Genomic DNA, 15,305 nt, shown 5'->3' on the forward strand with positions numbered 1-15,305 from the left:
CCGTTTACTTGGGAGACCTTGGGGGTGCATTCACACTCTTGCAGTCTACATTTACAAAAAAAGCAAACTCCCCCTCCCCCGCCACAGAAATTCCTGCGTCGGGGCCTGCAGAGGATTGGATGGAGCAGTAGGCAGAAGCCAGTCAAGCGCCTGGGACCTTTGGGGGTAAGAGGAAGAGGCGGGGAGGGGGAGTGAACTGCGGAGGCATCTCTGCTCCCTGCATTGGTGGGCTCGGGCCCGCCCCCTTCCACAGCGGCGTCCCGGCTTCGCGGGGGGCGCTGGGCCGGGCTCCCAGATCCGAGTATGGCCAGGGCGCTCGGGCGGCTCGGCCCGCTCCGGGCGGGGGGCCGGAGGCGACACCCCGGGAGCGGTAAGCGTGGGCCGGGGGCTCAGGAATCCCGCCCTGCCTCTCTGCTCCCCACAGCCCGGCGCCCCGAGCGAGGGAAGAGCCCCCGGCGTGAAGCCGCGTTTACACGGAGCTGGGCTGGGTCTGCAGGCTCGGGCGCTTCCCCGGTGCGGAGCCGCGGTCAGTCCCGGGGGCTCAGGAATCCGCTGGGGGCGGGCGGGTTAGAGCTGCCCCTCCCCCCCACGTGGGCTTTCCCTTGCCAGTCCAGTCTTGGGGGGGGCGGGGTGCAGGGGCGTCTGCCCTGCCCGCGGGCTGCCTGGCGGCGCAAGTTGCGCGTTGCTGTCTCCAGCCCCCCCGGCATGAGCGGACTGGTTACCCCTGGAGCTCCCTTTGCGCGCGGAGCCCGAAGTCAACCCCTCTGGTCGTTACAAAGCTAATCGCAGCAGCTCGCTCCCCTGGGGCCAATTCACCCCGGGGTGGGCAAGAACTTTCCATAGGGGGCCACGACGAGAATTCGGGAAGTGCTCCGGGGCCACACTCTCCCCTGATGTCAAAGGAGGAGGTGCGGGGTCTGGGGCGGAAAGGAGCTGGTGGGAGGGGATTAGTTTGTCTGATGTCCATGGCAGACGGGCATTCATGGCATATATTACATTAATGGATAAGCAGTGTGGATGGGTGTCTGATGATATAGCTGATGTGGTTAGGTCCTGTGATGGAATCACTAGGGTAGAGGTGTGGACAGAGCTGGCACAGGGGTTTGTTCCAGGGATAGGTTCCTGGCTTAGCGTTTCCATTGTGGGATGTGAGGTTAGTGCTGAGCATTTCTCAGAGTGGGAAGTGAGTCTGTAAGTGAGGACTCTCTCTATACAAAAGAATAAATGGACACAAATCGACATTTAAGAATAGCAACTGGGGATGTTAAAATGTGTTTATTTTAAGGAAGTGTGACCACTAAAAATTTCTGTGGCTACAGGTTTAGCAGTGGCGTCTCCCCCTCCCCTGTGCTTCTGTCTCTGCGAAAGCTGGTATGTGCAGGGAACTGGCTAGAAAACCAGCTGCCTGTGCATACCAGTTTCCACCTCCTTCCCCCCATACTTTGCACTATGGCCTCTGTATTGGAGGCATCAAGGGAAGGGGGAGGGAGGAGCCAGTGCCCGTGATACAGAGGTAGCCACGCAGAAGACAAGGGAGTGGGCAGGAGCCAATATGCCCAGGAAGCCAGGCCTCTGTTGACCTTGATGCCTCCTAGAAGCAGTGGGGGGAGGGAGGCAGGAGCTGGTGCTGCCTCTCCTCCCCCCGCCCCTTGCTGCTGCCTCTATCAGAGGCAGCAGGGTGGGGGTTAGGAGGGGAGATGGCAGCTGCTGCACAGCAGCCTCTGTTCACAGGGAGCTTGGACCCCCTCCTCCCCCCCGGACAGGGGATGCACCTGTAACAGAGGCAGAAGCGCAGGGTGACAAGCGGATCTGGTCTGTGTGGGAAGCTGATTTTTAAACCGGCTCCCCTGGCAGAGTGGCTCCTGCCTGCCATCCTGCACTGCTGCCTCTGATAGAGAGGCAGCAATGCAGGTTGTCGGGGCTTCCCTGGTGTGGGACTGGGAGCGCACTGGCTTCCAGCCCCACTGCTGGATACTATCAAATAATCATGTAACTGCTAAAATTTGATGAGGTTACATGACTATTTACTTACCCAATATTTGATCACCTTAAACCAGCTTAAATAGATGCATTAAGTGGTTCTCACATTACAATGGGCATTTCCAAATGAGGTACTCTCACCTTATCACTGTTGGAGATTAGCCACATCTACTCTGATTTAATTAGCACTGATGTCATGCTGCCTTCTCTTTGTCCTGTTTTTTCTTCTTCAACATCTGATGAAGTGAGTTGTAGTTCATGAAAGCTTATGTCCTGATACCCTACGAAATTTGTTAGTCTTTAAAATGCCACCAGATTCCATGTTGTTTGTGGGTTATCAGAATTCAAAATAGAAACAAAAGACTTCTATGGTGATATTTTGTTTTTTAAGATTGGATATAAGATATAAAAGTACAATTAAAATTGTGTACTGGTAATCATCAGTGTTGGCTTTGTTTCAAATGCAGTGTGCATATTTCTCAGAATATGGGATTTTTTTCCAGAAACTTGGTATTCTGATAGGGTATGTCTACACAGCAAAGTTATTTTGCAATAATAGCCCTTATTTCAAAAAACCTTTCCTAGTGTCTATACAGTTAAACTGCTATTTTCAAAATAAATTTGAAATAGCGGAGCGCTTATTTCAAATTTGGTAAACCTCATTCTGCGAGGAATAATGCCAAATTTGAAATAGCTATTTTGAAATAAGTGCTGTGTAGACACTTATTTCGAAATAGGGGGCCTCCAGCCTTCCTAGGGTGCACTGGTGGCCACTCCAGCCTCAATCAAGAACACTCCTCTCCCTTCCCCAGAGCCCTTAAAGGGGTGGACTCTGGCCACAGTGCCTGTGCCAGCTCCACGTCTACCAGCCCAGAACCAGCAGTCACTGCCCCGACCCAGTGGCCCCAAAACATAAGCCAGCAAGCCACTGGCAGCCAGCCCTCCACCGCTCCCCAGGAGCAGTCTGCCAGCTCCCAAGAGCCTGCCAGAGCCCGGAGAAGGCAGGTGCCTTCCTGGTCCAGGGTGGAGATCCTGGACCTTATTCAGGTTTGGGGGGGGGGGGATGCCCCCAACGTCCATGATCTCCGCAGTAGATGCAGGAACGTGGCCATCTATGACAGGATAGCTGCCAGCCTGGCCACCAAAGGTCACATGCGAACCGAGAAGTCAGGTTTGCATGACAATCAAGTTCATCCGGCAAGACCCCCAACCCTGAGCCCTGAGCTTCCCCTCCCCTTGCTTCCCTCTTCCAGCTCCCTCCTCCCAGGTTTCCTCCTCTCCTCTCCCACCCTCTCTTCTCCTGTCTCCTGCCTTCTTTCCCAAGTCTCACCAGAGTTTCATTCCCTCCCCCACCCCAGTTTTGTTAAATAAAGAGAGTTTGTGTTCATGAAAATATGTGTATCTTATTTGACATCAGGAAGGGGAGTTAGGGAGGGCTAAGTGGAAGGACGTGAGGGAGGAATGAGGCACAAGCCCCCAGTGGGGCAGACCAGGGAGGCTCTTAGTGCTGTGGTGTCCCAAGTGAGGGGAACCAGAGCACGCACAGACAAAAGGCTTTGCTGTCCCTCATTGAGGTAGACAAGCAAGCAGGGAAATCTGAGGACTGGCTGTATGGGGGCGGAGGTCCCCTTTAAGCATAGACCTCAGCCTCAGGCAGGAGCCCCACACAGTAAGTCCTGACCTAGTGCCCTGCTGGAACTGGTTCCAGCCAGTCTTAAATGCGATTCAGAGTCTACTCGATGTGGACGCGCTCTTTCAAAATAGCAAAATGCTATTTTGAAATGTATTTTGTGTGTAGACGTGTTATTACAAAATAAGCTATTTCGAAATAATGCTGAAGTGTAGACATAACCCATAGTGTTTATTACAAAATAATTTGCAAGTGTTATTAATGGTCATTTTGTGGCAAAAAACAAACAAACAAACCAACCCTGACCTTGATAGTGATTTGACCTTTCTATTGACTAAAAACATTGGTGGTAACAAACGCAGTCCTTCCACTCGTTTTCTGGCAAGGTTGGTTCTACATAGTATTAGTTTGTAGTTACTGATTTTTCTTAATATGATTAAATGAAAAACTCAAACAGGTTAGGTGTACCAAAACAAGTTCCTGAGATGCAAGGACAACATGAAAAACCACTGTATACGATCACTTGATAACAATGGTCCTCAAACTTTTTCTCTTGCGCACGCACACCCCTCTCTTTACAAGTAAGGCTGGATTAATTCTTTTGGGGAGTGAGGGCTAGTGGATTCTGAGGGGGCCCCTAGATGATGCGTGGGGCTATAAATGAGGATTTCAGTATATGGGAGGGGGCTGCTGGGAAGTGGGGGGCAAGAGTGCAGGGTCTGGACCAGAGTTAGGGTGTTGGAACTTGGGTTGCTTACCTGGCGCAGCTACCAGGAGAAACAGGTGGCTCTGCACAGTCCTGTGATTCTTGGCCAATGGGAGTGGTGGAGGTGGGGAGAACAGTAGCACGCAGAGCTGCTACCCCTGGCAAACAGAACCACAGCATGGGGCGGGGGGGCTTTAGTGCCTGCATCCCAGAGTCCTTGGGCTGCAACCCCTAAAGCTCTCTTCATAATCTGGCCCTGTTTGCAAGTAATGGAATGTAGTTCCTTTCTCCCCTCTGTTTACCCAGGAGCCACAGTCAGGAACTGGACCAGAGCAGGGGGCCTGAGTCACGGTGGGAAGCGAATGGTTCAGGCTGGGGCTGGAGTGGAGCTTTCAGCAAAGTGGGACCAGCTCCCTTCCCACCACCAAAAGGGACTTGCCTACGCCCTGCTGTGCCCCCAGGAATATTCCTTTGGGGACACTTCCTTTAGTTAGGGGCCCTGATTAACCCACTGTCTGTCTCTGACATTTAAAATAAGGAAGACCTTTGTGGTCAGTCAGTCGATCTTATTTATTCATATTATCAGTCCTTCACTAGATGATGCTATTTTGGTCTTCAGGAAAGTTGCAATAAGAATAATTTTCTAATTTATTCCCAGAAAGTTAATGTCTGTGAAAGTTAGAGTATTCATATTTCGCGTATACACATCCCAAACTCATAACTCTGGTCATCTGAAGAAGTGGACTGTGCCCACGAAAGCTCATGATACCATCTACATGCTTTGTTAGTCTATAAAGTGCCACCAGACCATTATTTGTTGTTTTTTCTGTAACAGACTAACTCGGCTATCCCCTGAAGCTTATAAATCTTTAGTTTCTTAAAAACAAAAACCACCCCTAAAACCCACCTCAATACTGTCAATTTAGGCTTGAATAAAAATCTTAATCTACAAAGGCAATTTTCCCAGTTTTGATATTCACATCTCAACACGAAATGCAGTGAATGGGACACATCCACCCTAACTTAATCAGCTTCATTAACACTGGTCCTACAATTAACAGGTAACTTCTTTCGCTGTTTTATATACCCCGGATTTTGTGATTTCTGTGCCAACTCATCTGATGAAGTGTGTTTTATCCATGAAAGCTCATGACTTAATAAATGTGTTAGCCTCTAAGGTACCACAGCCTGCTCGTCATTTTTTCGGCTGATAACATTAGGAATGCAAAGAGTACTTTTAAAAAATTCTCAGTAGATAGTCTGCTTATTTTCCAGTTAATCAAATAAAAGATGTAATGGCTTAATGTTTTCAGAGTTTTTATTTTAAAAAATCAAAATCTCCAATGGCAGCCTGTGACTAAGTTATTTTGACAGATAATAATGAAGAAAATCAAAGTCTCTAATGAGTCTGTAGGAGTTGTGTTTAGTAAATCTATACCGTAGCTTTACAAAAAGCATACCATACCGTACATATTTAATGCATTTTCTCCTTGCATGAAATCTCTGAGGAAATATATCTGCCTTTGTTATCACTTACATTGTTACAAAAACAAATTTTCAAAGAAAGATTGTTTCTGATGAGATATTTTGGTAATCCTCTTAATCTGCTGTATTTTTTTAGATACCCTTAGACAGCAAGAATTGAAAAACTCTTTCTCTATGCAAGCAAAAATGCCTCCTTGTGACTTTTCACCTGAAAAATATGAGGTAAGTCATGCACAGTATATTGTACATGTGTGTCTTCTAAACTGTGCCACTAGATCTCAGTGTTAGGATCACCATTATACTGTATTCTGTAACTGTTCTATTCACTAGCTTGTTACGAGTATTATTTAGTAGCATCAGAAATTTAGGTCATGGCTTTTATCCTTCTTGGGTCCTTTGGAGGGTCAGATTTAAATGTGCTGCTAAAGGTTAGAATGCAGTAGAAGAGCAATCTTAATTCAAGAAGAAGTGGGAGTGAAACTTTTTTCTATTATTAGTTTCCCTTTCCAAGTTTTTACTAGCTAATTTGAGGAGTTCTGTAAAACATTTTCCCCCTTTCACCAAAATCTGTGCCAAGTTAGTTTTTAGAGGAAGTCTAGTATGGCAGAGAGGGTAGGGCAAATGTTCTATTTTTAAAGAACTATTCTTATTTGGTGTCTGATGCCCCATAGCCTTTGTCCAGCAAGGCGCTAATAAGCATCTGATCAGTTTTAAGGTATATTTCCAAATATCAGTCACATGCAAGATACAAATGGCAAATTCAGGACAAACAGCTGAGAAAGACAGCAGGCACACCTCAAAGCAGGTGGTTGTCCTCCCACAAGATATACTAGACCAGCAACAGAAGTACACACTGGCTACCAAGAAGTCAGAAAAGCAGTTTCCTTAGATAAAACCAATTTCACACAGGTCAATGTATAAACTTAGGGTATGTCTACACTTGCTCCCTAGTCTGAACTAGGGATGCAAATGTAGCATACCGAAGTTGCTAATGAAGCACGGGATTTAAATATCCCACGCTTGATTAGCATATTCACGTACGACCGCCATTTTAAAAATCCCCTACTCCGAATTAACTTGTCGCATGTAGATGCGGTATTCCGAAAGAAACCCCTTCCCTCGGATAAATTGTTTTTCTTCGTTGCACGAAGAGTGACAGTTAATCCGAGTACTGTGGCAAGAGATGGGGCCCAAAGTAGATCACAAACTAAATATGAGTGTATAGTGTAATACTGTTGTAAAAAAGGAAACATGACTCAGGCCTGTATTAGAAGTGTTGTAAGCCAAATGCAAGAAGTGATGTATCCGTTCTATTCTATGCTGATTAGGCCTCAACTGGAGTATTGTTCCCAGTTCTGGATGCCATATTTCAGGAAAGATATGGACAGATTAGAGAAAGTCCAGAGAAGAGAAACAAACATGATTAAAGGTCTAGAAAACATGACTTATGAGGGAAGATTGTAGCCAGAGTCAGCCCCTTTAAGGGCTCCGGGGACAGGGGAGGGAGAGGAGTTTTCTTGGTTGAGGCTGGAGTGGCCACCAGGACACCCTGGGAAGGCTGGAGGCCCCCTATTTCAATATAACTGTTTACACAGCACTTATTTCGAAATATCAAATTTGGCTTTATTCTTCGTGGAATGAGGTTTACCAAATTTGAAATAAGTGCTCTGCTTTTTTAAATTAATTTCGAAATAGCGGTTTGGTTGTGTAGACGCTAGTAAAGTTATTTCGAAATAATGGCTGTTATTTTGAAATAACTTTGCTGTGTAGACGTACCTGGATTTTGGAGGTTTATAGAGCCTAATTTTGGTATAATGTCAATTTTAACATTGTATTCATGTAGTTAACTCAGATTGCAATGTGAACAAACTATATTGTGGTATTTATATCATGTAGATAGCTTTATAATCCATTAAAACTTTAGAAATGGGAGAGAAAATGACTGCTTCCTTCCTATAGTCCTACCCCTATGAGCATATGCTGAAGATCCGCAAGCAGAATCTCTCTCCAGCACTGTTAACATGCTACAAGAAACCACTGCTGCTACATCAGGGACATATGCAGTGGCTGTTTGATTATGAGGGACGAAGGTACCTTGATCTGTTTGCTGGGATTGTTACTGTCAGCGTTGGCCACTGTCACCCGTAAGTCTGTTACTGTGTGAGTTACACTGACTCCTCCTAAATAGTAAAAGCTAAAGCCATCACATTTAGTATTCAACTTCCTCTTCTCCTAACTTAAAACAAGGTCAGGGACGTGATATCAGACTGGCCACTGAGAGCAGCAAGCCCATAGGGGAGAGCTGTCCTTCAGGGTGTCCACTGGGGGCAGCCATACCACCAAGAAATGGCTAGCGGGCCGGAGCCAGCCCACCAAGCCACCAGATCTAGCCCTCAGCTGCCTCATAGGTACCCTTACTACAGAGCAGGAGCAGCCGATTTAAAGAGTAGGCTGCTAATTGCTCTGCAAGATGGACGGGGGGAGAAAGCTTCATGTGCCATACCTGCCCCCTAGCAAAATCCCCAAGCTCCCATTGGCCATTTTCCAGCCAATAGGAGCTGAGAAATGTTGCTGAAGGCAGGGGTAGCAAATGAAGCCTCTTCACTTTCCCCTCCCTACCTGTGCCAGAGTCACGTGGGGCAGCCCAAATGCAGGGAGTCTGTAGAGCTGCTGGTTGGGAGCTGCCTCCCAGCCAGAGCCTGCCTCTGGCACCCCAACACCTCCCTGCAACAACCTGCTCCAGGCCACCACCCTAACTCTCTGTATCCCCTCTGTCTACCTCTTCCAGGTCACAACTCCCTCCCAGACTCTGCACCCCCTCCTGCAGCCCAAACTCCCTCACTCACTCTGCATCCCATTTCCCTGCTCCAGATTACAACCCTCTCCTTCACCCAGACTCCCTCTCAGACCCCACACTCCCTTCTGCACCCAGTCCTTTATTTCAAGCTCCCTTCTACACCCCACTCACTGTCCCAGATCCCATGCCTCCTCCACAGAGATGTGGCCCTTGACCACTTACCAAAATCTTGGAGTTGTACACTGGGGGAAAGGACACTGGTAGCCGGGTGGGGAGGTTGGGTAGAGAGAGAAGGCCTCTGGCAGCTGGGGTGGAGGGGGCAGCAAATGTCCCTGGCAGCCAGGGAGGGAGCTGGGGCGAGAGGAATGGCCCATGCCAGATGTCACCCCCTGCTATGAGCCTCTCTTCACCCTGCAACCTTCACTTGCACCGTCCCCAGCCTCCTGTACTCTCCCCCTCACGTTCTCAAGGCCTTCCCTGAGTCCTGCACCCCCCACACCACCAGACCCCTGTCCTTAGGCAATGAGGGTTAAGTCTGCTAGTACAGAAATATACTTTTGTCTTTTCGTGTTTGGCCCCATATACCGAAAGGCAGAATACGGCACACTATGTTTTGGTGTATCTGGGATCAGATTCTTAGGGTATGTCTACACAGCAGCGTTATTTTGAAATAACTGACATTTAGGAATAACAAAATGCAAATTTACACTGCAAGCTATTATTTCAAAATAATGGAGGACTTCTTACTCTGACTTCTGTAATCTTAATTTTATGAGGAATAAGGGAAGTCAAAGAAAGAGTGTTCTTCCTTTGACTTCCTGCTGTGTAGACAGTGCTAAAAGCTGAATTAAGCTATTTCAGCTTTAGCTACGCAATTGACATAGCTTAATTCAACTTTTTTCCTGCTGTGTAGGTGTACCCGTAGGTTCAAACCAGATGCAATCTTCTGGCATAATAGCTCATTGCTTTATTCATTCATCTGTTCATTTGGCAGTCAATAAAATGCTAGAATTTAAAGAGAAACAGCAGATTCAGAAAAAAAATGGTATGTATGTTGGACTAAATTAGTCAGTTTTTCTTACCACACACAGGAAGGTAACTGCAGCTGCCCAAAAACAACTTGGTCGTCTATGGCATACAAGCAACATCTACATGCATCCATCAATCCAGGAATATGTAGAGAAACTAACAGCACTTCTCCCTGATCCACTCAAGGTACCTAAATCCCAACAGAAGGGATGCCTGTTAATTAAAATATTTTTTATTTTACAGTTTCAGTTGATAACAGAGAGTGCTACAGTATTTGGAGATAGAATATTGTGATATCAAACATATATCCTTATTTAAAATCCCCAAAAGGAGTACATAGCTTCAAGTAAAGAGAAAAAGCTACAGTTCTTCGAGAGATGTTCCTGTGGGTGCTCCATATTAGGTCGGTGTTGCTGAGCCATCTATTGGAGATTTTACACAGGGTCCTTGGGGCCGTGCATATGCACATCTGCAGCTGCACGGTCCTAAGTGGCAGGCATCACGCATCCGTGAGCTCCCCCCACACCTGAGTTCCTTCTCTACCTCCTCTGGCTGGAGACAGAGATCAGTAGTGGTCCATATCTTGTTTGCGGTTTAGAAACTAATCCCTTTTAAAACCAAGGGTTTTTTTTCTCCCTAGTTGATCTGCTGTTGGTAGCTTACTTTAGTTTAAAGGGGAAAAAAACACATAGACTACGATAGTTTTTCTTTCAGTTTATCCCCTTCCTGTAACTTATTAGCTGTTCGGCGCCATGCCCGGCTCACTGGGTTTTAAGTGCTGCTGAATCTGCAAAGATCCTATCCCTGTCTTGGACAGGCACACTTAATGCGTCTGCTGCCTTGGAGAGTTGCATGTTGCTCAGAAATGCCCACTGTCATGAGTCCATGCTTGTAATTTATGCAAATTACACCCCTTTATTCAATCATACACTTCCCCACACCCAATCACCATATAGTTCAGAGCCAAAGCTCTAGCAGATCGTCCTGGGGCCAGCCAACCTCTTCAACTGGGTCTCAAGGGTCGCCTTCAGATGGCGGAGAGGGGGCCCGGGCCCACCCACTCTCCCGGGCCCCAGCCCAGGACCCTAACGCAAGGAGCTAAACTCCCTACTGTAGCAAACAGGGGTGTTGCCCCTAAACACGTTTGCTCCTGGGTTTCGCAACCCCGCTGTGGGCCACTGCTCAGCTCCGCCACCCGGGCTCAGATCGCAGGTGCACAATGCACTTGTTGTGCCCACGCTCTTGGGTCCCCCAGCACCTGCTCCTCCTGAGCCTCTGTCTCCCCACACTCCTGCTCCTCCCTCCCCTTTTCCTGCCCAGCCATCCCTCTTTTATATCCGCCCCTGGGCTCTGCGGGTGATGTCACCCCCTCTCCCCAGCCTTACCCCCTCCCAGACGGGAGTATCTGGGCGCCCATCTGACGTCACATACCCAGAGGGTGTGACATCATCCTCCTGCACCGGGCCCATGATGGCTTGTGGGGTCCGTGCTCTCTGCGTGGCATCTCCTCCTTCCCCGTCCGGTGCCTCCAGAGCCGGCCCCGTCGCTTTCCCTGCAGCATGAGCGCCGGCGCTTTCACCCCTCGGGGTCTCACTCAGCCCGGGACCATGACAGGGTTCCTCCACCCCGCCACACCCACATTGTGCAAAAATGAAGTCATGGGCGCAACGAGACAGAGACCTGTGTCTCAAGTTAATTCTGCTTGAGAAATCTCTTTCAGACCTGCCTCAGACCTGGGTCAACAGCCCAAGGAGCAGAAACAAGGCGGAGGCAAAAATCCTTGCCTCAGGAGATGCCAGCACTTCAGTGGCAGCCTCCCAAATGGCCGGTGCCAAAAGAGGTGGTGGGACTGCGCCTAAGCACTCATAATGCTCCAGGTGTCTCCAGAGCCAATAGCACAGCTAGCAAAGCTGGATTCTCAATACCCTGCTCTGAGGTGGCAGGCTTTAAGTTGCCTGCCTCGTCAGCTGTGACAACATCCGGCACTGATTTGACTTTGCTGACACAGCATGAGAGCGCAGCGCCGGCCATATCACCCGGCACCAGTGCTTATACCACAGAGGCGTCTAGTGTGTCTCTAGTTCACTCGGCACTGAGGCATAATCCAACGCCTCCAATAGCGCCAGTGCTTCCTACTATGGCACCGTCAATGCCAGCTCAGCAATATACTCAACATAGAGACTTCGTCTCTTCCACCTTCAATTCACCATTTCTCAGTCCTGAGCATTCTCCTGCTCTGTTAACATCAGAAATGACATTATCTCAAGAAAGATTTTCATCCGGGTCTGAAGATGACCTTTATGTGGGGTTCTCTCCAGAAAACTCTCACCCACACATATCAATCTATTTATGCTTCTAGGTCATGCTGAATTATGGGAACATGCCTCCATAGAATGGCAATCCCTGGGTACCTCCACCTATGCCATACCCACAGTGGCAATATCTGAACAACTGGCAACTTTGCCAAAAATACCACCATGGCTGGAGATGACATCTAGTGCAGTATTTCCCTTCATCATATTCCTTACCTACGAATCAAGCACAGCAAGAGGACCCACCCAACCAAGTTGCAGCCAAAACTTGGAGCCAAACGAACCCGCTTCAACACAGGAAGTGGTTGTGTCTCCACCTTCAACTACCTCCGATGATCTTGCACATTTTCAAGACCTTTTTATATATGTGGCTGCTGAATTAAACAACCCCTTCCAGGAGGTCACCAAATATCAACATGAACTAACAGACATATTGCACTCAGTAACACCCTCTAAAAAAGCACTACCAGTTAATCCAGAAATAATGGAACGTACAAAGATGGTGTGGCAAACCGCGGCATCAACCATGTCTACCTCCAAGAGAGCGGACAAGAAATAATACCTTTTGCCCAAGGGCTTTGAGTTTCTTTTCACCCACCCAGTACCTAACTCTCTCATAGTGGAAGCTGCACAACAGAAAACCAACCAGCAACGATTCCGGTTCACCCCATTGGACCGTGATAGCAAGAGACTTGATTTATTCGGACGTAAAGTTTACACATCTTCCACCTTACAATTTTGTATTTTGAATTATGCTGCTTTATTATGTAAATATGACTAGAGAAATTACACCAAGCTCAATGAATTTATTGCAGACATTCCTGAGGAAAAAAGACAGCAGTTGAAAGCACTGATGTCAGAGGGTCACATGATTGCCAGAACAGCCTTGCTGGCTAGACACTGCAGATACGGCTGCATGATCTTCAGCAACAGCAGTGGTCATGAGAAGGTCTTCATGGTTTAACTTCACTCCCTTTCTGACAGTGGAAGATCTTCCCTGTGACATCCAGAAGCTGTTTGCAGCAAAATTCTGCATTCGATGAAGGATTCCAGAGCAACGCTTCGCTCTCTAGGGATCCACGACCCAGAATCTAGAAGGAGACAATACAGGTATCAGCCCTACTCTAGACCTCAATACCCTCCTTATACTCAATATTATAACAGACAAGACCAACTTCAACAGTGCAGAGGCAGAAAGCAATGACGACACCCTTCCTTTATCAACTTGCTACACTCGCAGCAATCCAATAAGCAGATTTGAACAGTAGGTCAAGGGTTGTGAGAGCCTCTTGTCTATTCCAACACTGCATTTTCAAGCTAAACTTTTTCACCACTGGCTGCTAACATTCTTTAACAACTGGCATCGTATAACCTCTGACAGATGGGTTCTCCAGATAATTGACACAGACTATTTTATCCCCTTCATGTCTGTGCCCCCTTTCTATCCTCCATCCCAGTCCCTCTCCAGGGACCACTTTTATGAGAATCTGCTTCAACAAGAGGTAGAACACCTCTTGCACATAGGGGTGTTTGAACCAGTCCCTGCGCAATTTAAGGGAAAGGGCTTTTATTCACATTACTTCCTGATGGAAAAACAGTCGGGAGGCTGGAGACCCATCTTAGACCTATGAGCACTCAACAAGTTTGTTCAGAAATAGAAATTTAAGATGGTAATGCTTGCCACTATTATTCGGGCGTTGGAACAGGATAATTGGTTCTTGTCCCTTGACTTGCAAGATGCATATTTTCATCTATTCATCCAGCTCATAGACGTTATCTCTGATATGTCGTAGGTTCACAGCACTACCAATACAAAGTACTCCCCTTTGGACTCTACTACCCTGAAGGTCTTCTCAAAGGTTCTTTCTGGTGGTCATCACAGCATACCTGAGGAAGGAAACCATCGTCATCATTCCCTTGCCTGGATGACTGCCTCCTCAAAGCATGCTCACACAAAGACTCCTGCTGATTGCTGTCAATCACAAGAACCTTATTCTAGCATCTTGGTCTACAAATAAATGAAGGCAAATCAACACTTTCTCCCACACAAAAGATCCAGTATATGGAAACATGCCTCGATTCAACAAGGGCCACCCATCCTTCCTGCCGGACCATTTCCAAACAATTGTGGCCTTGGTAAACACCCTAAAATCCAGTCCCCGAACAACAGCATATGAATGCCTTCAGTTACTGGGACACGTTGCAGTATTCAATTTTGTTATCGGCAACGCTGGCCTCCACATGATATGTTTACAGGAATGGCTGGGACAGGTCTACAAGGCCAATATCTACCCACTGTCCAAATCCCTAGTGCTCCCAATACTGGTAAAGAAATCCCTGCAATGGTGGACAAGTCCACTCAACCTTTGTTCTGGAGTCCCTTCGGTCCATCAGAACCGTCCGTCTCCATGATGACAGATGCATCTCTTACAGGATGGGGTGCTCACCTATGACATCACACAGCCCAGGGGTTGTGGTCCTACAGCAACAAGAACCTACACATAAACATACTAGAACTCCGTGCAGTCAGATATGCTTGCACAAAATTCCGCCCATTCATCGTCAACAATCATGTCAGATTGTACATAGGCAGTGTTGTAGTAGTGTTTTACATAAACCCAATCTCAAGCACTTTGCACAGAAGTCATAGCACTTTGGAACTGGTGCCGCAAATGCGGCATAAACATTACCGTGGTGCACCATCCGGGGCACCCTGAACATGATGGCAGGTGCACTCAACAGAGCATGACTGACGGACCACGAGTGGCAAATAAACCCAAATATTGTTACATATTTTCAGACAATGGGATTACCCTACCATAGATCCATTTACCACACAATCCAACAAAAAATGTCACCTATACTGCTCAAGGGCAGGCATCAGCAAAGGGTCCATGGGAGACGCCTTTCTCATCAGTTGGTCATCTCACCTCCTATACATGTTTTCCCTCATAGACCTGTTGAACAGGGTAGTCCATGAGGCAAGGAGAGACACACCTAATTCTCATAGCTCCATCATGGCCATGTAAACCATGGTTTCCCTTTCTAATGAGGCTGTCGCGTGTGCCACCAATCCATTTATCACACAGCCAGGATCTCCTTCCCCCGGGACTCCTCGCCGCCCAACTAAACCTCGACTCATTACACCTGGAGGCGTGGCTCCTAGATGGTTCTCTGAGAGAGAACTGGCGGGTTCACAAAAAGAACACACAGTTCTTCTACACAGTAGGGCATAGAACACCCATAAGACTTACCTTCAAAAATGGAAGAGATTCTCTGCATGGTGTGTACACCGCCAGGTAGCACCCTCAACATCTTCCTTACTTGTCATCCTGAATTATCTTCTGCTTCATAAACAAGCGGGCT

The 15,305-nt window shown here is 47.6% G+C and overlaps 1 protein-coding gene and 1 long non-coding RNA gene across 5 annotated transcripts in view; one reads left to right on the plus strand and one right to left on the minus strand.

Moving 5' to 3' along the window:
- Nucleotides 1–211: 211 nt before the first annotated feature.
- AGXT2 (alanine--glyoxylate aminotransferase 2) overlaps nt 212–15,305 on the plus strand; it is a 66,982-nt gene continuing 51,888 nt past the window's right edge. For 3 of the 4 annotated variants that reach the window (XM_075932578.2, XM_075932577.2, XM_075932580.2), the window contains exons 1-4: nt 212–370; nt 5,938–6,023; nt 7,761–7,945; nt 9,690–9,813. In XM_075932578.2, coding sequence (XP_075788693.2) covers nt 304–370; nt 5,938–6,023; nt 7,761–7,945; nt 9,690–9,813 — 462 coding nt within the window. In that variant the 5' untranslated portion in view covers nt 212–303. Of the gene's footprint in view, nt 371–398; nt 527–5,937; nt 6,024–7,760; nt 7,946–9,689; nt 9,814–15,305 lie in introns of those variants that run through there. The other variant, XM_075932579.2, reaches the window with a different exon arrangement.
- On the minus strand, nt 12,894–14,409 carry LOC142829976 (uncharacterized). The gene is made up of 3 exons (XR_012904957.2): nt 14,304–14,409; nt 13,827–13,947; nt 12,894–13,030 (listed from the first exon to the last, which is right to left on the minus strand). It is a non-coding gene; the product is annotated as an uncharacterized LOC142829976 (long non-coding RNA).

This window comes from Pelodiscus sinensis, chromosome 6 (genome assembly GCF_052426305.1).
Source record: "Pelodiscus sinensis isolate ZL-2025 chromosome 6, ASM5242630v1, whole genome shotgun sequence".
Taxonomy (NCBI): domain Eukaryota; kingdom Metazoa; phylum Chordata; order Testudines; family Trionychidae; genus Pelodiscus; species Pelodiscus sinensis.